The sequence below is a fragment of the Schistocerca nitens genome, chromosome 11 (assembly GCF_023898315.1).
Source record: "Schistocerca nitens isolate TAMUIC-IGC-003100 chromosome 11, iqSchNite1.1, whole genome shotgun sequence".
Lineage (NCBI taxonomy): Eukaryota > Metazoa > Arthropoda > Insecta > Orthoptera > Acrididae > Schistocerca > Schistocerca nitens.
The window spans coordinates 170,434,728-170,458,826 of record NC_064624.1 but is presented as its reverse complement, the minus strand read 5'-3'; the positions used below and the strand labels follow the sequence as shown (position 1 = coordinate 170,458,826).

General features: G+C 43.2%; 2 protein-coding genes across 2 annotated transcripts in view; both read right to left on the bottom strand.

The window, feature by feature from the left end:
- Window positions 1-24,099, bottom strand: part of LOC126213061 (tRNA-dihydrouridine(47) synthase [NAD(P)(+)]-like) — a 213,678-nt gene that overhangs the window by 163,662 nt on the left and 25,917 nt on the right. The gene's annotated exons all lie outside the window — the stretch shown is intronic.
- Window positions 468-24,061, bottom strand: LOC126213062 (uncharacterized). The gene is made up of 2 exons (XM_049940636.1): window positions 23,471-24,061; window positions 468-1,720 (listed from the first exon to the last, which is right to left on the bottom strand). The coding sequence occupies exons 1-2, from the start codon at window positions 23,804-23,806 to the stop codon at window positions 1,337-1,339; spliced, it is 720 nt and encodes a 239-aa protein (XP_049796593.1). The 5' UTR covers window positions 23,807-24,061; the 3' UTR covers window positions 468-1,336.

The window sequence follows — 24,099 nt, the reverse complement described above, 5'->3', positions numbered from 1 at the left end:
AAATAGACGAAAGCGAGCTGCAGATATGGGAGTGACTGCGGATCTCGTCCCTCTGCATTCCACATGAAATGACAAATCAAGCTGTGTGGACCTGCTCTTCTTTAAGCAAGTGAACTGCTTCTGAAACTAAATCGTGGAGTGATACAATTCTTTTAGAGAATTTCAGTAGAATGTTGAAACACAAGTTTGAAAACACAGCGAAAGCAAGTAGTGGAAAAATTGGGAAGGTCCGCACTAATACGAGAGATTGTATACCGTTTACAACAAGAGAGGAGATTGCCCTTTGGTTTTTTGTTACCGGTGATACACAGAAATACATGACATACCTTTTCAAAGTGAACTTCTCATTTACGTGCCTCTTAATAGCAAAATTTTCAACATACTGGTAGAAGAACTCAAGGAATTCATCAAGGTAAATTTGAAATAAAATAAAATGTTTATTTTAATGTTTTATTGTTATTTACAACTATAGAGAGAGAACGATGAATTTACACAAAATATGTAATAAAAAATTAATAAAAAATAAATTAATTAAAAAATGGACGGTTGGCAAGTCGCTCACTACGAGCTCGATGACGACGAGATGAATCTTACAAAAAGTTTATACATCTAGCAACATATTATAATTATAACTTGCTGCTGCAGTTTTTATAACAGCAATTATGTCTACATCTGCCCTCCTTCGCTGTACATACATGAATAAATGTATTAATTAATAAATTTTTGGGGAGGTTGTAATGGGACTAAAAGCTGTGGTGATAATTTCTTTTTTTCCCCTGTAACAATCAAAGCCAAAAGATTTCCAGGAGAAGAAAATGACAGGCTGCCAAATTGAAAGTGCCATCTGAGGCAGGCAGCAAGGTGAACAAGTAAGCAACAGGAAGAGGGATAATAAATGTCAAAAGGTAAGGAAACCCAATGAGGCAGGAGTGGTGCACTGACCCCCTCTCAAGTTCAGTCCTGCAGTTGGAAGTCAACTTCAATACCCATCAAACAGTCTAAAATAAAATGTCAAAACAAATCTGCTGTTCACACGCTGTCAAGTAGCAGTAGAGGCAGGGTGTTGTCAATCTTCACTATTCACCACAAAGCAGTGAAGTTGGGCACCCTTAATAGGATACACACCACTGACAGAGAGATGCCACGAGAACGGGGTGGATCCTCTCGCCAGAGGAGGTGACAGAGTCGACTGAGTACGGCCGACGCACAGTCGGCAAAGGATAAACGATTCATTTCGAGAAAGGAGCAGGGAAGATCTCTGACCTGTCGTCGACTTCTTCGTGGTACGCCGTTCGTAACTGCACAGTTCTTTCCAAATGCCGTACTGAGGCGACTGTCAATTCGAGCCGTCACTGAAAACAACTTCGGGCGAAGGCGGACAGAAAGTCGTCGCAGACTGACCACTTTCACTTCGAAGCATCTTCATATCTGCTTTGTACAGTACTTCACTAATTTTGAATTCGACTTCAGATCTGATCAAGTCACTGTAACGTAACAACTTATTGGCCACGTGTTCACCGAAGGCCGCAGACGGATTGGTGCGTTTCCGCGAGGTGTGATGAACTATGTGGACGGCTTTATCGACAGCCTCCTGTAGCTTGTCCCTGTGTGATCCTTTCTTCTGCACACTGTAGCTATGCCTCAGCGGTACCGCTTGTATTTCTGGTTCCAACATGTCACTTTCTTCATCCAGCAACATAAACTCAGTCTTGAACTGGGTCTGAAAACAAGAATGAACTCATTAGTAAATACCCGGTAACAAAAATTGTATCTAACAGTTTAGGACTATCAGAAGTATGTAATTTACTTCTGCATATTATATTTCTAGTACGGTTTTTATTTATTTCATGTGACAAGATTATGGCCTTGGCACCCTCTCTTACATCTAACCAGACATCCTTAGTGAGTCAACTTTATGATTTGTTTGTCATCGTTGTTGTTGTTCTTGTTGGGGTCCTCAGTCCAGAGACTGGTTTGATGCAGCTTTCCATGCTACTCTATCCTGTGTAAGCTTCTTCATCTCCCAGTACCTACTGCAACCCACGTCCTTCTGAATCTGCTTAGTGTACTCATCTCTTGGTCTCCCTCTACGATTTTTACCCTCCACGCTGCCCTCCAGTACCAAATTGGTGATCCCATGATGCCTCAGAACATGTCCTACCAACCGAGCCCTTCTCCTAGTCAAGTTGTGCCACACACTTCTCTTCTCCCCAATCCTATTCAGTACCTCCTCATTAGTTACGTGATCTACCCACCTTATCTTCAGCATTCTTCTGTAGCACCACATTTCGAAAGCTTCTATTCTCTTCTTGTCCAAACTGGTTATCGTCCATCTTTCACTTCCATACATGGCTACACTCCATACAAATACTTTCAGAAACGACTTCCTGACACTTAAATCTATACTCGATGTTAACAAATTTCTCTTCTTCAGAAACGATTTCCTTGCCATTGCCAGTCTACATTTGATATCCTCTCTACTTCGACCATCATCAGTTATTTTACTCCCTAAATAGCAAAACTCCTTTACTACTTTAAGTGTCTCATTTCCTAATCTAATCCCCTCAGCATCACCCGATTTAATTTGACTACATTCCATTATCCTCGTTTTGCTTTTGTTGATGTTCATCTTATATCCTCCTTTCAAGACACTGTCCATTCCGTTCAACTGCTCTTCCAAGTCCTTTGCTGTCTCTGACAGAATTACAATGTCATCGGCGAACCTCAAAGTTTTTATTTCTTCTCCATGGATTTTAATACCTACACCGAATTTTTCTTTTGTTTCCTTTACTGCTTGCTCAATATACAGATTGAATAACATCGGGGAGAGGCTACAACCCTGTCTCACTCCCTTCCCAACCACTGCTTCCCTTTCATGCCCCTCGACTCTTACAACTGCCATATGGTTTCTGTACAAACTGTAAATAACCTTTCACTCCCTGTATTTTACCCCTGCCACCTTCAGAATTTGAAAGAGAGTATTTCAGTCAACATTGTCAAAAGCTTTCTCTAAGTCTACAAATGCTAGAAACATAGGTTTGCCTTTGCTTAATCTTTCTTCTAAGGTAAGTCGTAGGGTCAGTATTGCCTCACGTGTCCCAACATTTCTACGGAATCCAAACTGATCTTCCCCGAGGTCGGTTTCTATCAGTTTTTCCATTCTTCTGTAAAGAATTCGCCTTAGTATTTTGCAACTGTGACTTATTAAACTGATAGTTCGGTAAATTTCTCATCTGTCAACACCTGCTTTCCTTGGGATTGGAATTATTATATTATTCTTGAAGCTGAGGGAATTTCGCCTGTCTCATACATCTTGCTCACCAGATGGTAAAGGTTTGTTAGGACTGGCTCTCCCAAGGCTGTCAGTAGTTCTAATGCAATGTTGTCTACTGCCGGGTCCTTGTTTCGACTTAGGTCTTTCAGTGCTCTGCCAAACTCTTCACGCAGTGTCGTATCTCCCATTTCATCTTCATCTACCTCCTCTTCCATTTGCATAATATTGTCCTCAAGTACATTGCCCTTGTATAGACCCTCTATATACTCCTTCCACCTTTCTGCTTTCCCTTCTTTGCTTAGAACTGGGTTTCCATCTGAGCTCTTCATATTCATGCAAGGGGTTCTCTTTTCTCCAAAGGTCTCTTTAATTTTTCTGTAGGCAGCATCTATCTTGCCCCTAGTGATATGCACCTCTACATCCTTACATTTGTCCTCTAGCCATCTCTGCTTAGGCATTTTGCACTGCCTGTCAATCTCATTTTTGAGACGTTTGTATTCCTTTTTGCCTGCTTCATTTACTGCATTTTTATATTTTCTCCTTTCATCAATTAAATTCAATATCTCTTCTGTTACCCAAGGATTTCTACTAGCCCTCGTCTTTTTACCTATTTGATGCTCTGCTCCCTTCACTATTTCATTCCTCAAAGCTACCCATTCTTCTTCTACTGTATTTCTTTCCCCCATTCCTGTCAATTGTTCCCTTTTGCTCTCCCTGAAACTCTGTACAACCTCTGGTTCTTTCAGTTTGTCTAGGTCCCATCTCCTTAAATTCCCACCTTTTTGCAGTTTCTTCAGTTTTAATCTACAGTTCATAATGAATATTGTGGTCAGAGTCCACATCTGCCCCTGGAAATGTCTTATAATTTAAAACCTGGTTCCTAAATCTCTGTCTTGCCATTATATAATCTATCTGAAACCACCTAGTATGCAGGGTTGTTCCATGTATACAACCTTCTTTCATGATTCTTGAACCAAGTGTTAGCTATGATTAAGTTATGCTCTGTGCAAAATTCTACCAGGCGGCTTCCTCTTTCATTTCTTAGCCCCCAATCCATATTCACCTACTACGTTTCCTTCTCTTCCTTTTCCTACTGTCGAATTCCAGTCACCCATGACTATTAAATTTTCGTATGCCTTCACTACCTGAATAATTTCTTTTATCTCATCATACATTTCATCAATTTCTTCATCGTCTGCAGCCTACATCCTTCCGAATCTGCTTAGTGTATTCATCTCTTGGTCTCCCTCTACGATTTTAACCCTCCATGCTGCCCTCCAGTACTAAATTGGTGATCCCTTGATGCCTCAGAGCATCTCCTACCAACCGATCCCTTCTTCTAGTAAAGTTGTGCCACAAACTCCTCTTCTCCCCAATTCTATTCAATACCTCCTCATTAGTTACGTGATCTACCCATCTTATCTTCAGCATTCTTCTGTAGCACCACATTTCGAAAGCTTCTACTCTCTTCGTGTCCAAACTAGTTATTGTCCATGTTTCACTTCCATACATGGCTACACTCCACACAAATACTTCCAGAAACGGATTCCTGACACATCTATAGTCGATGTTAACAAATTTCTCTTGCTAGTCTACATTTTATATCCTCTCTACTTCGACCATCATCAGTTATTTTGCTCGCCAAATGGCGAAACTCCTTTACTACTTTAAGCGTCTCATTTCCTAATCTAATTCCCTCAGCATCACCCGACTTAATTCGACTACATTCCATTATCCTCGTTTTGCTTTTGTTGATGTTCATCTTATATCCTCCTTTCAAGACACTGTCCATTCCCTTCGGCTGCTCTTGCAGGTCCTTCGCTGTCTCTGACAGAATTACAATGTCATTTGTTTAGTACGTTTATAAAACAAAGTCCTTATCAAAATTATCTGGATACCTATTAGCGGACATTAATATAGGACGTGTCCCTTTTACACCTTTAGCCGGTTTGAACTCTGCTCAGGCTCTTTCAACGAGGTGTCCGAGTGTCTGTGGAGGAATGGCAGCCCCTTCTTCCTCAGAAAATAAAACCAGAGAAGGAAATGAAGTCAGATGCTGGAGGCTGGAACGAAGTCGACATTCTAACTTGGCCTGCAAGTGTTCAACTATACGCGGGGACTATGAGAAGGTCAGTCCATTTCAGGAATTTTATTCTCCACAAGTCATGGCCTAACACATGTTGCTTTATGGTAAACAGCTTTGTCATGCTGACGGAATCATCACCTACAGAACTGTTCCTCTGCCATACGCAGGACACAATAGAAGTTTTACATTCTCTTCCACATCTAGCATTTTTTTTTTTTCCACTTCTTCCATACTTCACTACTGGCACTAAACACCATGGCAGCAAACATTCCCAAGCATGACTGCCACACCCAAAATCTTCCACTGGACTGCCACATGGTATAGTGTGAATCGTCACTTTGAATCGTTCCTTTCCAAGCACCTACTGTCCGGTAGCGTTCCTCTGTACACTAACTCGAGTGTCACTTGGCAATGACTACACAAAATGTGTTGCTCAGTGAGGTGCTGCTTGAGCATTGTATCCAATTCTTTTTATCTCCCTACGCACAGTGACTGTGCTAGCTCGGCTGCTGGTACAACTTGGAACTCTACATCTAGGTTGGTTGGTTGGTTGGTTGGTTGGTTGGTTTGGGGAAGGAGACCAGACAGCGTGGTCATCGGTCTCATCGGATTAGGGAAGAAAGTCGGCCGTGTCCTTTCAGAGGAACCATCCCGGCATTTGCCTGGAGTGATTTAGGGAAATCACGGAAAACCTAAATCAGGATGGCCGGACGCGGGATTGAACCGTCGTCCTCCCGAATGCGAGTCCAGTGTCTAACCACTGTGCCACCTCGCTCGGTGAACTCTACATCTACATCTATACTCTGGAAACCACTGAGGCGTATGGCAGAGGGTACCAGTTATTAGGGTTTCTTCCTGTTCCATTCACCTTGGAGTGCAGGAAGAATGATCATTTGAATGCCTCTGTGTATACAGTAATTATTCTAATCTTATCCTCACGATCCCTATGTGAGCAGTACGTAGCAGGTTGCAGTATATTCCTAGAGTCGTCATTTAAATCCGGTTACTGGAACTTCATTATAGACTTTTTTGGTATAGTTTATGTTTAAATTCAAGAGTCTTCTAGTTCGGTTCCTTCAGTATCTCAGTGACACACACCACCAACAGTGAACATTTGTGCTGCCCTTCACTGTATACTTTCAATATCCTCTGTTAGCCCTATCTGGTACCACTCCCACAAGTTTCGCCAATATTCTAGCACTGACCTCATGAGTGATCCTAAGTAATCTCCTTTGTAGGCTGACTGCACTTCCCCAGTATTCAAATAATAAACCACCTGCTTTACCCATGACTAACCCTACGTGAACATTCCATTTCATATCCCTATGAAGTTTTACACCCAGCTAATTATATGGGTTGGCAGATTCCAACAGTGACTCACGGTTATTGCAGTCATACGAGGCGCAAAATTTTACATTTCTGAAAATTTACAACAAGCTGACAATCTTCGCACGGAAGCAAAGGGAACTTCACAGCAAACAAACATAGCCAAAGCCTTGGAGACAAACAAAAAGTACACGAAGCGAAATGTAGTGTGAGGAGGGTTATGTGAGAGGCATTCGATGAATTTGAAACTAAAGTTCTATGTACTGACTTGGCAGAAAATCTTAAGAAATTTTGCTCTTATGTCAAAGCAGTAGGTGGATCAAAATAAAATGTCCAGACACTCTGTGACGAAAATGGTACTGAAACAGAGGATGACAGACTAAAGGTCAAAATACTAAATGTCTTTTTCCAAAGCTGTTTCACAGAGGAAGACTCCACTGTAGTTCCTTCTCTAGATTGTCAGACAGATGGCAAAATGGTAGATATCGAAATAGATGACAGAGGGATAGAAAAACAATTAAAATCACTCAAAAGAAGAAATACCGCTGGACCTGATGGGATACCAGTTCGATTTCACACAGAGTATGCGAAGGAACTTTGCCCCCTTCTCGCAGCGGTGTACTGTAGGTCTCTAGAACAGCGTAGCGTTCCAAAAGACTGGAAAAGGGCACAGGTCATCCCCATTTTCAAGAAGGGATGTCATGTACAGAACTTTAGACCTGTATCTCCAACGTAGACCAGTTGTAGAATTTTGGAACACATATTATATTTGAGTATAATGACTTTTCTGGAGACTACAAATCTACTCAGTAGGAATCAGCATGGGTTTCGAAAAATACGATCATTCCCATTCACCCCCGAGACTCACACGGCCATAGACATGGGTTCCCAGGTAGATGTCGTGATTCTTGACTTCCGCATGGTGTTTGATATAGTTCCCCACAGTCGTTTAATGAACAAAGTAAGACCGTATGGACTATCAGACCAATTGTGTGATTGGATTGAAGAGTTCCTAGATAACAGAACACAGCATGTCTTTCTCAACGGAGAAAAGTCTTCTGAAGTAAGAGTGATCTCAGGTGTGCCGCAGGGGAGTGTCGTAGGGACGTTGCTATTCACAATATACATCAATGACCTTGCGGATAACATCGGAAGTTCACTGAGGCTTTTTGCGGATGATGCTGTAATACATCGAGAGGTTGTAACAACTGAAAATTGTACTGTAATGCAGGAGGATCTGCAACGAATTGACGCATGGTGCAGGGAATGGCAATTTAATCTCGATGTAGGCAAGTGTAAAGTGCTGCAAATACATAGAAAGAAATATCCTTTATCATTTAGCTACGATATAGCAGGTCAGCAACTGGAAGCAGTTAATTCCATAAATTATCTGGGAGTAGGCATTAGGAGTGATTTAAAATGGAATGACCATATGAAATTAATCGTCAGTAAAGCAGATGCCCGACAGATTCATTGGAAGAATCCTAAGGAAACGCAGTCGAGAAAACCAAGGAAGTAGGTTACAGAACACTTGTTCGCCCACTGCTGGAATACTGCTCACTGGTGTGGGATCTGTACCAGATAGGGTTGATAGAAGAGAGAGAGGAGAGCCAACAGAGAGCAGCGCGCTTCGTTACAGGATCATTTAGTAATCACGAAAGCGTTACAGAGATCATAGATAAACTCCAGTGGAAGACACTGCAAGAGAGATGCTCAGTAGCTCGAAACGGGCTTTTGTTGAAGTTTCCCCGAGGAGTCAAGCAGTATATTGCTCCCTCCGGTGTAAATCTCGTGAAGAGACCACGAGGATAAAATCACAGAGATTAGAGCCCACACAGAGGCATACCGACAATCTTTCTTTCCACGAACAATACGAGACTGGAATAGAAGGGAGAACCGATAGAGGTACTCAAGGTACCCTCCGCCACACACCATCAGCTGGCTTGCGGAATATGGATGTGGATGTGGATGTAGTTTGAAATCTTATACCCTCCTTTCAAGACACTGTCCATTCCGTTCAACTGCTCTTCCAAGTCCTTTTCTGCCTCTGACAGAATTACAATGTCGTTGGCGAACCTCAAAGTTCTTATTTCTTCTCCATGGATTTTAATACCTACTCTGAATTTTTCTTTTGTTTCCTTTACTGCTTGCTCAATATTCAGATTATCAGGGAGAGGCTACAACCCTGTCTCACTCCCTTCCCAACCACTGCTTCCCTTTCATGTCCCTCCACTCTTATAACTGCCATCTGGTTTCTGTACAAATTGTAAATAGCCTTTCACTCCCTGTATTTTACCCCTGCCACCCTAAGAATTTGAAAGAAAGTATTCCAGTCAACATTGTCAAAAGCTTTCTCTAAGTCTACAAATGCTAGAAACGTAGGTTTGCCTTTCCCTTAATCTTTCTTCTAAGATAAGTCGTAGAGTCAGTATTGCCTCACGTGTTTCAATATTTCTACGGAATCCAAATTGATCTTCCCCGAGGTCGTCTTCTACCAGTTTTTCCATTCGTCTGTAAAGAATTCGCAGCTGTGACTTACTAAACTGATAGTTCAGTAATTTTCACATCTGTCAAGACCTGCTTTCTTTGGGATTGGAGTTATTATATTCTTCTTGAAGCCTGAGGGTATTTCACCTGTCTCATACATGTTGGTCACCAGATGGTAGAGTATAATAATAATAATAATAATAATAATAATAATAATAATAATATACAGTACTGAGTATACTTAATTTAAGAAATATTAATTTTATTATCATCATTTTAGAAATTTCTTACTACAGTTTTGTCAAATGTGAGTAATGACATCTAACAGAAATGTGTGGTTACAGCACAGAAGTAATCAAATGTGGAGAAGAAGTTGGCTAGGCAGAAGAGCTAGACATGACTGCATAAGATTAGCAGAGGAGATAGTAGGAAGAATGCAGAAATAAAAAGTGATAAGAAAAGTGTGCACAGTTTACAACGTGACAGATACTGGTTCTTCTGTAGGACAGAAGGAAAACAGCTGGGATATGTCAAGAATAGGGTTACCAGATGTCTGGAATTCCAACCATTTGTCTGGCATCCAGGGGGGAGGAGGAGTTTGAAAAGTCTCTACAGTCCTACATTTTACTGACTGTTAAAAAATGAACTGGTGACCAGAAAAAGAGAGATAAATAATTGGTTACTAACCGCAAGTGGAACTCGATATGGCTACATTCAAAAAGCATACTCACACATAAGCACCACTGAACAAGATATGTGGTAATACTGCACTTGCGCTCTGAGCCAAAGTAAAGCAATGCTTTACTCTCACTCTTCCCAAACGAGCAAACTGACCCCACAGTAGGATCTCTATTTACCCAATAAAGTTACTGCCAAAGCCGGTAGAATGTAAAATACACAATAAGAGCAAAGTGGACGGATGAAAGGAACAGATTATCTGTTGACTCAGTCAAAGGTTTTGTTTTATGAAGTGCAATTTTAAAAACTCGAGTTGTGTCGAATTTCTCAGTTATATTTCAAACACACTAGATTTTTTGTGCACGATTATTTCATCAGAGAAGAATAACTGACAGCTATCACTGATCACATTTGACACTGAATGCACACAATTTTAAGAAAATATAAACTTATATGTCTGTGTGTATATAAATAGCATTTAAATTAGAACTTTAAATTATTTTTGCATTGACCAACAACATCCTCCATTTTTGTCAAATGTCCTACATCTCCATAAAATAATCTATTAACCCTAGTCAAGAGCAAAGCTATGCTGATGTTAAGAATTATAGCTCTGATCTCCTGTCAAATGCAGAGTGATTTTGAACAAGATGCAGGTTACACACTAGTTCATTCCACAGTCATTTGGCTGAAGTGGAGGGGAAAATGGCTGAAGACTTTGTGTTAGTCCAAGTTCAGCAACATATCCAATCTAGCACTGAAGTTAAGGAATGCTGGATAGGTATTTCATGTTTGAGAACAGTGGTCAATGAAGAAAAAGTATGAAAATCACATCACCTACCTGTGAAAACCAGTTTTTGAAAATATAATGGGATGGATGAAAAATCTACTCAGCAAGTGGTGGCATGAGAAAAAACACACAAGTTAAGGAAATGTGGACACTTTCAGAGCCTGTGGCGGCAGCTCCCGATCGAAAGGGAAGGACGAAGGATGAAGGAAAAGGATTGGTGAGGTTTACGAAATGGGGAGATTTCAAAACTTGAGAGGTTAAACGAGACAGGTAGCTGGCAAAACATTGTGCAAGAGTTGTTAAGAGTGGAAAGCTAAGGGTCGTCCACAAAGTAAGTTCCGTTTCTATTTCCATCCGCGGCAGCGCTACGATCCCAGTTCTGAGCATGTGTGGCAGTTACTCTTACTCAAGGAGAAGACATGTACACCATTTTCAGATTACTGCTGCCGACGTGTGCTTTGTAGTGCTTTTTAATGTCAACCGTAATTGAAAATGCCGCCGTGTGGTGCAATTTCTTAATGTGCACTTATTGTTTGGCCTCATGGTAAGAAAGCAATCAGCAAAATGCCTTTTCTGTCCCAAAACACAGTGCATGACTTTTCGTGGTGTCAAGATTTGCTTAGGCTTAACCTTCATCGGGGATGAAGTGTGCCTCCATTCCACTGATTGCTGTTTTGTTTCAGGGGTGTCGTACGATACCCAAGTTTCATCCCCTGTGACTATCTGAGAAAGAAAACCATCGCGTCCTTCATTCTAGCATGTCAAAAAAACTGAAGTGCACTGCCCATTCATTGTTTTTTGTGTCGATCAGTAAGAATTTTGGGTACCAAACGTGAGCAAAGTTTTCGAAATTTCAGTTTTTCAGGAACAATTTCACGAATCAGTGATCGTGAGATTTGCGGAACTTCCATAGCGAGGGCACTAAGTGTAAACTTACGGCTGTGCTTAATCTTCTCTTCAATTGTGTGACCCAGTCCATCAGTAACCACAGATGGGGATCCACTTCGTTCTGCATCGTGCATTTGATCATGTCCTTCATTGAACAGTCTGACCCATCTTCTAACCATCGAATCACTCATAGCATTTTGTCTGTAAACTTCACAGATTTGCCGATGAATTTCCTTTGGTTTAACTTTCTTTGCATTTAGAAAACGAATCACAGGTCTGATTTCACACGCGGCAGCATTTTCAATTACGGCTGACATTAAAAAGAAGCACTACAAAGCACACGTCGGCAGCAGTGATCTGAAAATGGCGTACACGTCCTCTCCTCGCGTCAGAGTACCCGCCGCGCATGCTCGGAACTGCGATCGTAGCGCTGCCGCGGATAGAAATAGAAACGGAACTTAATTTGTGGACGACCCTCGTATGTAGTACAGGTGGGGGGGCAAGGAAAAATAGGCAGGTCAGATAGGAAAAGATGCAGAAAACTAAACGGGAGCAAGGAAAGGAATAGTTATTGAGAAGAAATGCCGAGACCCGAGAAATCGAGGCCAGGTGTTTGGCAAGAACAGAGGACGTTTAGTTATGTCAGTTCCAACTTGCAGAGTTCTGAGAAACTGTATCAAGGGGAAGAATTCAGATGACGTGTGGTGAAATAGGCACAAAAGTCACAACTGTCATGTCGTACAGCACCCTGCGCGACAGGGTATTCTGTGTTGCCTCTGTACAACTTCCGTCTATGCCCGTTCATCCTGACTGATAACTTGGTGCACAAATGTGGAAGGCCAAACAGTGTTTACATAGCAACTGGTACATGACGTATCATTTCATAGTTGGCTCATTCTCTGATAGTGTATGCTTTGCCAGTGACGTGGCTAGTACAGGTGGTGGTAGGAAGGTGCATAGGGCAACTGTTACAGCAGATACTGTCACAATGGTAGGAGCCATATGATAGTACAGAAATAGGTGCAGGAAGAGGTCAGGGCCTGACCATGATACTGTGGAGATTCGAGGGGGAGGGGGGATGAAAAGCTAGTCTAGAAGAATAGGCAAAATAACAGAATGGCCATCATTTCGGGGCACGATTTTAGGAAGTAATAGTGTTGTGGAAGTTGCTGATTATACATTCAAGATTAGGATATTACTTAGTCATAAGAGATGTATTCGTAAATTGTTTTTTTTGGATGGAGCAGCAGTATCATTTGGATGTAACAACCCAAGAAATCTTGCTTTTCAACTAGACTGGTGGGTAATTACACCCATTAAAGGCTGAGATAGGCATGTTGGTATATTATTGTAAAGAGTCTGCATATGAAAAATACGTTTGCCTCAAGTGCTGAGGCTGTATGGGATGTAATGTTTGATGTAGGAAGATAGCAACTGGCTGATCGGTGAGTATATTTTTTATCTATCCAGTTATACCACAAGGCCCATCTGGCCGCAGCCAGCCTAAATCGGCACAGGAAGGACTGACGTGATCGAACAACTACAAGTTAGGCACACACCATATGCGAGCACTCTTAGTAGGCTCAAATTGTCTGGAGTTTGATCACTGTTTGTGCTGTTACTAACTACATCACAATAGGAAAGATGTGGCTGCATTGAAGACCGCACTAACTTTTGGTTACTCCAGTCTCAGGTCAAAACATTTTTATTTTTTTATTTTGTGCTGCATGCCGTAATGAAGAGAGATGTAGAGCATGCTGCAATATTAGGTGCTTGTCCATAATTAGATGCTGTAATAACTGCTACAGAAGCGGCTTGCATACCTCTTCTACATTTACTGACAATTTTTCTAAGTGCTACAACTTACTAAATAATGGAAAACGATTGCCAAAGATCTTCCAGATAGCTGGAAGTTACCTAACCACATTGGTTACATTCACTGCAAACACAGAGGTAATCAGTGCCTGGTAAATAATGAAAATAAATAATTCAATTATTAACAGTTTTCCAGTACATACTATTTGTAGTTGCAAAAGCAAATTACCCATCCACTTACGTGCATGTCTGATATCAATGAAGATTGCAGAGCTTTCAAATGCACAAGCCCTACAGGACCAAACATTAAAACTACCTGAAACTGTTTCTCTTTCTGATGTTTGTATTGCTTTCTTTTAGCACACAAAAACATGCGAATCATACGCACCCATGTCAGAACTGTAGAACACGGGGAGGAGGGAGTTAAAAGCAACTACACGTTAAGCCCAATTGATGGAAGGAAAAACATTAAAAAACAGGTACCTGAAGAAAGGTCCATAAAATACACCACACAGAAACCTAGGTCCTAAACTAAAGATTAAGTGTCCTTCGCCATATTGCTATGGCAGATAAAAAGTAAAAAGCAGTCAACAGCCCACACGTTGTTCACTAAAGCGGCCGATAACTCAGATGGTAAACATAAATTGGAACGTAAGTGGTTAAAAAACAGGCACTCTGTCAGGAAATGGCAAACTGTCAAAGGTTAAGGGCAATGAGCACAAAGTGGTGGGGGAGCACCACTTAACAAATGGCAAGGGCTACAAAGACAGAGCCCAATAAGCAACCTTCCTAAAATGATCTCCTCACAGCGAGAGGACAGAGGTCATCCAAGCCACTGAGACATGTTTAATTTCCCGGAGCTTGTTCCCATGAAGGGAGAACCTGTGATCATGTCAAAGTAACATCGCCTGCTGACAGAAGGCAACACTGAGATCATCAGAGGGAATGGAAGCACTAGTGGGCCGAGGTACCAGGACTGCAACCTCGGCAGCACCATCAGCAGCCTCTTTTCTCGTCAGACTGATCTGACCAGGAACCCATGTAAACACCACAGTGGCTCCACCAAGAGTGAGCAAATGATGAACCCGTTGCACTAAGGGATGGACAGTGTACAACACACAGAGGCTTTGAAGAGTGTTGAGAGAGTCTGAGCAGATGACACAATTGGAAACCCCTGTGTAGCCTGATACAGGGCAAAGAGCTCTGCTGCAAATACTGAGCAGTGTTCCGGAAGCAGATACTGAAAAAAACATCAGTGCCAATGACGAACGCACACTCAACACCATCATCAGTTCGAGAGCCATCAGTGCACACAAAGGTTCTATTGTGAAATTCCGTGCGAGGGTCATGAAACATGATGATGATGATGATGATGATGATGATGGGTTTGTGGAGCGCTCAGCTGCGCGGTCATCAGCGCCTGTACAAAGTCCCAATTTTTACACAGTCCAATTCTTTTTTTTTTTATGCAGTCCAATCTAGCCACTGTCACATGATGATGATGATGATGATGATGATGGCAACACTAGCACCCAATCCCTGGGCAGAGAAAATCCCCAACCTGACCGGGAATCAAAACCAGGACCCAATGATCCGGAGGCAGTAACGCTAATGAAACATACAGCGATACAGCAAGCCTGGCGTACTGTCTTTTGGAAGTGAATGACGGCCAAGGTGAACATGGGCCACCACATGAAGCCCATTGGGAAAATAGCAGGTAATGTGAAGTTAAGCTGTTGGGGCAGGAGCTGAAAGTGAACACCAGGAGGTAACAGAGAAGAGGGATGTGCCCCATACTGGCAATCAACGGAATCATCGAAGGAGGAGGAATAGAATGGGTGGCCAAATGGGGCAGACAAAGGCATGCGTATCTGCTGAGGAAGAAGTCACAGTGGTAGTTCGACAGCTTCTGCATACAGACTCTCAACTGGGCTCGTGTAGAAGGTGCCAGTGGCCAAACGGATGGCACGATAGTGGACTGTATCGAGACGGCGTAAGATGGACAGATGCGTAAATGAGACACCCACTGTCTAGTTTCCAATCAACAAGAGACTGGTACAAACAGAGGAGGGTGGTCCAATCTGCTCCCAGGTAGCACTGCAGAGGAAACGTAGGACACTGAGGGACCACGAATAGCAGGCAGCCAGCTACAACATGTGGAAGGACCGAGAAAGTTTCCTATCGAGCACGAGCCCAAGGAATTTCGTCGTTTCAACGAACAGAAGATTAGTAGGCCTAAGATGTAAAGATAGTGGAGGAAATCAATTGTGCCAGCAGAAATTCATACAAACGGTGGAAAAACGAAAGCCACTGTCGATGCTCCACAAGTAAAGACGATCGAGCCATCGCTGAAGACGCCGCTCAACGACACAAATCCGTCGAGAACTGTGATAGGTGGCAAAATCGTCAACGAAAAGCAAGCGGAGATACCCGACAGGAGACAGGCCATTATAGTGTTAATGGCGATGGCAAAGAGGACGACTCTCAGGACAGAACTGTGAGGTACACCGTTTCCTGGATAAAGATGTCCGACAAGGCAGGACCCACTATTACCTTGAAAAATCCGTCTTCTAAAAATTTCTGAAGGAACTGGGACATGCGGTCACCGAAGCCCAACATGTAGAGAGTACGGAGGATACCTGTCCTCCGGCAGGTGTCACAGGCTGGCTCCAAATCAAAAAACACAGCCACAGTCTGGAGTTTCCACAGAACACCATTACAACAGGGGTTGACAAGGTGACAAGACGGTCAACCACAGAACGGCACACTCAAAATCCAAACTGTGCAGTGGTCAGTAAATTGCGAAACTCTAACCACCACACCAGCCGGGTGTGAATCGTACGATCCGTCACCTTCCAAACGTAGCTGGTGAGAAAAATGGGGAGATAACTAGAAGGAAGGAGTTTCTCCTTACCAGGCTTAGGTACGGGTACGGCAGCAGCTTCACGCTAGCATCCGGGAAATGTGTCCTCTGCGCAGATGCGATTGTACTTTTTTTTTTTTTTCTCGTTTTAGGGCGCACAACTTCAACGGTCATTAGCGCCCAGACTACGTTAGGAATGCACCGCGAGTCACAAGTTTAAAACAGCAACGAAACGGAAAACACGATAAAAGACAGACTGACAGGCATAGGATTAAAAAAGGAAAACAGCATAATCAAATGTCCTTTGAGAGGGTTGTCAAATTGATAAAATGAAGAACGCGAGCAGCTGCTCGTGGGTCATCCGCTAAAATGGCTTCTACAGTACACGGCAGGCCAAGATCGAGACGCAGGGTGTTAAAATCCGGACAGGACGTTAAAATGTGGCGGACCGTCAGCAATTGCCCACACGGGCAGAACGGCGCCGGCGCAGCCGTCAGCAGATAGCGATGGCTGAACCGGCAGTGTCCAATTCGTAACCGGGCCAAAACTACCTCCTCCCGCCGAGAAGGGCGTGAGGAGGACGTCCAAGCCACGGGAAGAGGTTTTAAGGCCCGAAGCTTGTTGTCTGTAAGTGCAGCCCAATCGGCATGCCGCAGCGATAAAATGCGCCGACAAATCACCCTGCTACAATCTGACGAAGGGACCCAACAAGAAGCTGTTCGAGGCTGGAGGACCGCAGCCTTGGCTGCGGCATCTGCAGCTTCGTTCCCAGGGATACCGACATGGCCAGGAATCCACATAAAGCTAACCGGGGAACCGATGTCCACCAGCTGCTGAAGACAGCGTTGGATCCGGTGCACGAAAGGGTGAACCGGGTACGGATCACTGAGGCTCTGGATAGCGCTCAGGGAATCGGAGCAGATGACATATGCAGAATGTCGGTGGCGGCAGATGTAAAGAACAGCCTGGTAGAGGGCAAAGAGCTCAGCTGTGAAGACCGAACAATGGCCATGGAGCCGGTATTTGAAACTTTGTGCCCCGACAATAAAAGAACACCCGACCCCGTCATTGGTCTTAGAGCCATCTGTATAAATGAAGGTCATATTAATGAACTTCGAACGAAGTTCGACAAAACGGGAGTGGTAGACTGAACCGGGGGTAACCTCCTTCGGGAGCGATTGTACTTGCGAAGCAGAAAGTGGTTGCCCACAAGAGAGGGGTTCTGCAAAACCTGACGTGAACATCGTCTAGCCTCGAGGCGGAGGATCGGGATGAATGGAGAGCACGATCTAGCTCCCTCATAGTAAAGGAGGCATTGTAGCACAATTCTGAGAAGGAAAGGATATCACCTGATCCTCTTCCAGTCGTTTCTGGTGGAGGGAGGTAGGGTGACAGTGGGAGGAACTCAAAATCTCCACAAAATAGCGGCCCACGGTGTGGGAGATAGCAATAGGGACCACCGTGACACCGTCTGCTACTGTGAGGCCACAATTTGGGGACTGGACCTCGGTCTCAGAACTGTCAGAGATTGGCGCACACAATGGAAGACAGAGTGGAACTGTTAAAAGAACTAGTACACGAAATTCAGCTAGCTTTTTTGCTATCCCGAAGAACACGACGATGTTGTGCACACAACTGTTTATAACAAATGCAGTTTGCCATTGCAGGATGGCAGTTAAAAATGTGGAGAGCACGTCTCCGCAAGCAAATTGCACCACTGCACACCTCAGTCAACTGAGGGAACAGGACAGGGCACGCTAAAGAGGAAGTGCGAGGAATAGAATGTTCTGCAGCAGTACGGATAACATTTGTAAGATATTCTACATGGTCATCACAACTGGGGAAATGTGGTTCATCAAAGATTGCCAGGAAAGAGTAAATCCTCCAGTCGACCTTAGAAAGCTGCCATTTGAGTGTGCACAGAGGTGGGGTAGGAGTCAGCAAATGGATAACACACGGGAAATGGTCGCTCGAGTATATGTCAGAGAGAATGGACTGACACTGAATGACGGAGGGATGTGAACGGTACAAAGGGAAAAGGTCAAGTGAGGAACGGAAAGGCAAACTGCAACAGCTTGAAGCTGAGTAGTCAGAAAGACGGGGTGACTACGATCGTAATCCTGGACGAGCAGCACGAATCCCCGACGAGGTGGAATGCTGTCCTCAGGGCGGAAGCTCACGACACTGGGCAATTTTACAACCGTGGTGCCAAATTTCAGGTGGTATGTCTATGTGGCCGTGCTTCGCGAAGCAGCGAGAACAGTACTGTGTGTGCCAGACAGCAGATCGCAGGGAGTCTGAATTGTGAGCGACCACGTAAGGCACTTTTTCCTCAGCCCAGATTTCCCGGATGGCCCGCTCGTCGAGATACACGGGACAATCTCAGGAGGAGCCAGCTCGGTTGCCACTGTAGTCGATATAGCGGGGAGGAGGAGGACAATCGCCCTCGTGAGCATCCCTACCACAAGTTACACGTGTGGCCAGGAGTCGACAAGACACTCCAGTGTGGTTGTAACTATGACACTGGTAGCAGCACATCAGGTTCACAATGACTGACTGCGAGCACTTCATAACCCACTTTGATCTTTGACGGAAGAACCACTCTATCAAAAGTGGGAAAAAGAGCGCTTCTGGGCAATAAGGAGGCACCTACCTTTTTCATCAACCAATGGATTGCAATGACACCCTGACCGGAAAAGTATGTTTGGATTTCTGCCTCAGTCAGACCATCAAACAGTCCAATTTAAACAACACCACAGGAAGAATTTAGCATTCGAAGGGCCTCGACACGAACTGGATACCCGTGGAGGAGCAAAGCTGCAAGCAGTAGTTGTGCTTGAGAGTCAGTAGCAGTCTCCAAAAGCAAAGTGCCACTGTGTAAACAAGAGCAGGATTTCATAGAGCCAGCAACAGCATCAACACCTTTCTGAATAATAAATGGATTCACTGTAGCAAAGGACTGACCGTCCTCTGTACGTGCAACCACGAGGAACCGTGGTCCAGCTGGTAGGGTCTTCGAATTGTTAGCCTCATTCCGTTTATGTTTCGTAGACACTGACTGAGATGACTGGCTCATTGCCAGAAAATCCCCACGATTGCCAGCATCTCCGATGGCGCACTCCTAACTGGGAGGCGGCAGGGTTGGGGGCTACAGAAGGGGGCGCACCTGCCTTACACGATTGTTCACACCTCCCAAACACCTGAAAGAGGGACGTATCGGCAATTTGGGAAGGTACCTGAGGCTGGAAATTACACATAACAATGTCACCTGTTACACGTCAGACGCACGAGCTGGCCTTCGAGCACACAGGGAGGAAGAAGAAAAAGAGGAACCTGAAACGCAGAAGTGGAGAAAGGGAGAAAGGAAACGAAGAACGAAAAAGGAACCACAAACAGTGGAGAGACTGTTCTGATATTGACTTTTGAAAATGTGGAACCCATTTCCAAAAACAAGCCAGACATGTTCCCCAAGGGAGCAGAAAAAAGAACAGCAAGAGGATGACATGCAGCACGGAAAGGAAAAGATGCTGCAAAGGCTGGGGCCCCGTGGTAGCCGAGCACAAACCCGACACAGAACGGCGAGCCCCTGTGGGAGGTCCTCTTCCCGATGAAGATGTGTCAATCCCATACTGATACCGGAATGTATTTCTTGCTAACAATGCATTAACAGTGACAGAAAATCATATGAATCCATTCTCAACTGATTTAAAAGTCCATTAGCAACTTACCAATATCTGGAGCATGAATGGTAATGGCAAACAATTTTGGATTAGGTGCTTTTTCTTTAATCTTCTGAAAAATTATCCAGGGTATAAAAAGAACAGCACTACAAAATTCTGTAGTGTTTATGGGAGCTAAAAAGGAACACTTTATGTGAAACTTGCACTGTCTACTCACTAGAGATGCATGATGGTTTTTAGTTTGATTATCAGAGATGATATTAAAACTGCCATGTGACGAATGTTGTTTTAGAGATGTTGCTCACCTATCTGTTTCTTTTAATGCAAGGGCAAGTTGAGACAGCAACAGACACTCACCAAAAACTGATTGCCCTTTTGGCTAAACCTGAAGACATTATTTGTGAAAAATGGTTCTTGTGAGTGTGTTATACAATCTTTTAAGCTACATATGCTGTGCTGTGGGGCGATTGTACGGTCGAAAATGAACATACCCCGTACACTGCAATTGCAGTGTACACACTTTTATTGTTCCAAGATGACTGGATTCAACAGTTTTATGCTGCGGTCATCTGATCTAATGGAACTTATAAAACTGCCACGTTACATTACATGAAGTCAGAGCATAAACATCCTCCAAGTATATGTATCCTGATAAAAATCCACTGATGAAATTCACAGTGGATAAAAATGCACTCAAAAATGCACCCAAATGATAAAATCCTTGTATCGTCCATGCTTGTTGGCTGTGAACATTATTCTCACAAGCTTTCCACACAGCTCTAACAGCACTGAATGCTGTGTGGCAAGCTTGTGAGAATCACATGTGCCACCAACAAGCATAGATGATACAAGAATTTTAACTGTGTGCATTTTATAAACAGGATTTTTATCAAGACATGTAGACATGGGGAGCGCTGCCTTTAATACTTCGATTTCATATAATGTAACGTGGCAGTTTTATCACGAGTTCCATATGATCAGATGATGGCAGCATAAGATGTTGAAACTGGTCATCTCTAAACAGCAAGTGTGTGCACTGCAATCACAGCATACAAAGTGTGTTGCTTTATTGCACAATCATTAGCACACTGCCAGTTTCGCATCAATGTAAATGGACAACATTTTCAAAAAACCATATCTAAAACAATATTCATCACTCAAATGACTGGACCTTAGCCCATTCAAAAGAAGGAAGAAAAACAGGCTCCGGTAACTGCAGAGGAGTATTGTTCCTTGCAATTACATACAAAATCTTTTCAAAGATCCTTGAATAATATGTAACAAGACAGCCGGACAGTGCGCTAGGGGTATACCGAACAGGTTTCAAAGGGTCAATATCCTTTACTGAACAAACACAAAACCAAACCCTCAAGATCATCCCCCGATATATTAAGAAAATAGCCAGACAGTGGGTAACTACCCGCACATGTTTCCAGAAGATATACAACTTCATGAGTAGAACCACTCTCTTTGGAATACTAAGAGAACTAGAGCTCAATGAAAAACTCAATAGGATGGTGCAGGCCGCCCTGTACAACACCAAATCTGAAGTACAGTTTAGGGGATAACTCCGAGAGAGCTTCCCGATCAACACAAAAGCACGAGACAAGGAGGCCGTATTTCGTGTCTATTATAAGTGAATCCTCTAAAAAATCGTTAGAGAATTGACCGGATCTTCGGTCGAGGAATAGGCCTACTCTGTACCATTCGTCAGCTTTGACCACTGATGTTACATTAATTGGTGCTGTGGCATCGCCTTCTGGTGAATACATTCAGTATTGTTGATGGGCGGTGAAGCCAATGAATGTGGAAGCAAAAAAACTGGTAACAAACATATCTGTAGCACTGCCCAAGGTCTACATTAGGCTGGAAGGCGACAGTTTGATTGAGAGTTGGTGAAACCAACAAATGTGAAACTAAAAATTACTGGTTGTGGTAATAGACTGATCTATAGCTTAGCCCATTAGAAAAATGATCACCACCAATATAGTCACCATGTCATTATTGCATCTGTCACACAATTTTTATGTCACTGGTCAAAGGCAACATCTCGTATCAAACAATCCTCTTTATCCCATATCTCTACCAGCTAACACCTAATTAAGGATGTGGATCAAAGCAGACAACCTATGGATGCTGTGCACGGTTTTTGCTGATGATCTGACTTTACTAGTAAATAACATGCAAGACGCATCCCTGTAGTCTGAGCACTGCATTTAATAGCGGAGAAGACAGGTCTATCGATCAGCATCAGAAGGACTGAATTCATTGCCAATATTGAAGGACCCCGAGAGCAATGAGAGTCAGAGTTACCAAGCATATCGAGAGCCAAAACCGTAAAGTACCTAGGAAAATGGATCTCACATGATCTCAGTGAAATAGTAGCTCTGAAACAGAGGAAAATCTAAATCTATAGGACATATTATGCTCGCAGAGATCTTTCAATGAGTATAAGACTACAATACTGTAGACAGACCATCAGTTCCCTTTACAGCAGAGTGGCTAGCCAAGTAGACCTAATAACGGTCTCCAAATTACAAGGAAGGAAATTCCTGTGCAAGATTGAGGAATCGAAGAGAGTACCGAAGGGGAGACAATAATGCAAATCTAACTGTTAAATCTACCAACACCACGCGAAGACTACAAGCTTTTTATAGCCACCTGTACAGAATGAACTTCCCCACAGCCTACCTTACAAGATGTTCAAAGTAACCAACAAGGGTAAAGCCATTGGATCAAGCAATAGAGAAAGACTTTGCAGAACATCTCTGGCAGGACAGAATAACTAATAGGGCTGATAAACATTTAGCTACTGAAACCATGCCCTGTCTAACAGCTTGTGCAGAAGTTGACCACCAGACCAGAAAATGGTCTCAGGAATGCAAACAGAGTTCAGTAGAAAAAATGAAGGAGTACTGGGTTAACAGAAAACCTCAAGGGAGTAACAAGAAAACAGCTACTAACTTCATCAAGAACACCAGGAATGGAAGACAATAGCAGCACAGCAAAAACACAACCACTATGGAGCACAAGGGGCCCAAACGAATTAATACATGGGAATTTGTACACAATCTATGTTCACTAGCATCAAAACCTTCAAGAACTCCTATGCAGGGAAACGTTGACATTCTAGTCACATTAAAAAAGTGTTCCTTCGTACGTCATCTAAACATTCCAAACTCTTGTTTAAGCAATTTTTTTTCACACACTGTGTATCTGAATGTGAACAGTACTGCTAGAATTTCTTTGGTTTGTGCATATTTACAATATTTTTGCGTCATGGATAACTCTTAAGACAAATGCTATATTCACTGCCACGGCTGTTATTTTTATAACTGAATGTTGAAACAGGGAGAATATTACGGGGATACTGGAGAAACAAAGGCGTATTACCGACAACCAACATCTAGGAATGAAAGTGAAAGGGGCCACAGAAAAGATAGAGATCAATGTATGAGTGTTAGTGATCAAAATCGCTTAGGCTAGCAAAGTAAGTACCGAAAAGATAATGTATTGTCTACTGATTACAGAATAATATTGTAGCATACATTTACGCTAATATTACATAAAACTCTGTGCTTACCTCTGCAGTTGCATTTTCACTATCAGCTCCTGCTTCAGGCACGTCTTGGGACAGTATAAAACTCATGGCATCGTACGCAAACCATGGGGATGTAGACCCGCCACTGCTTCCACTCTTCCTGTGCTTTTTCTCCTCGCATTTTGCGTACGTACGAAGACTACGAAATTTTTTGTAGGCTTCATCGGGTGTGATACCGTAGTCATCGGCAACAGCTAGCCAACTGTCCTTTTTGAGATTGCGGTCTTTGTACACACTACTTTCTACGTCCCAAAGCTCTGGTCGCAGATGTATCGCGTTTATGAAATTTAAGGTTTTTTCGTTTGTCCACTTTTCCATTCCTGTAAACAGTAAACAAATCGACGACCTCTACGTAGGGACTGTGGAAGGGATGCCAACTGCCGAACTGTAGCGACACCGCAATATTTCACCGCTGAGATCACGTGACTCGGCAAAACAACGCAATGCCAATGAGAAAGGCTATAAAATAATTTGTCAAATTTCGCGTGTTGACAAATTATCTGACACTGTGATGCTCTGCTTGACGTTTTGTCACAATGCGTGTCCGAGAGAAATTTTGACTGAAGGCGAGGGTCTAGTGCAGCAGGGGATACAACCCGTCGGCTTTGAAC

Excerpts from the sequence above, each read along its gene's own strand:
- LOC126213062 (XM_049940636.1), bottom strand. The coding sequence starts at position 23,806 with ATGGAAAAGTGGACAAACGAAAAAACCTTAAATTTCATAAACGCGATA. Across the intron at positions 1,721-23,470 it reads GTGAAAATGCAACTGCAGAG|ACCCAGTTCAAGACTGAGTT; the intron begins GTAAGCACAGAG and ends TCTTGTTTTCAG.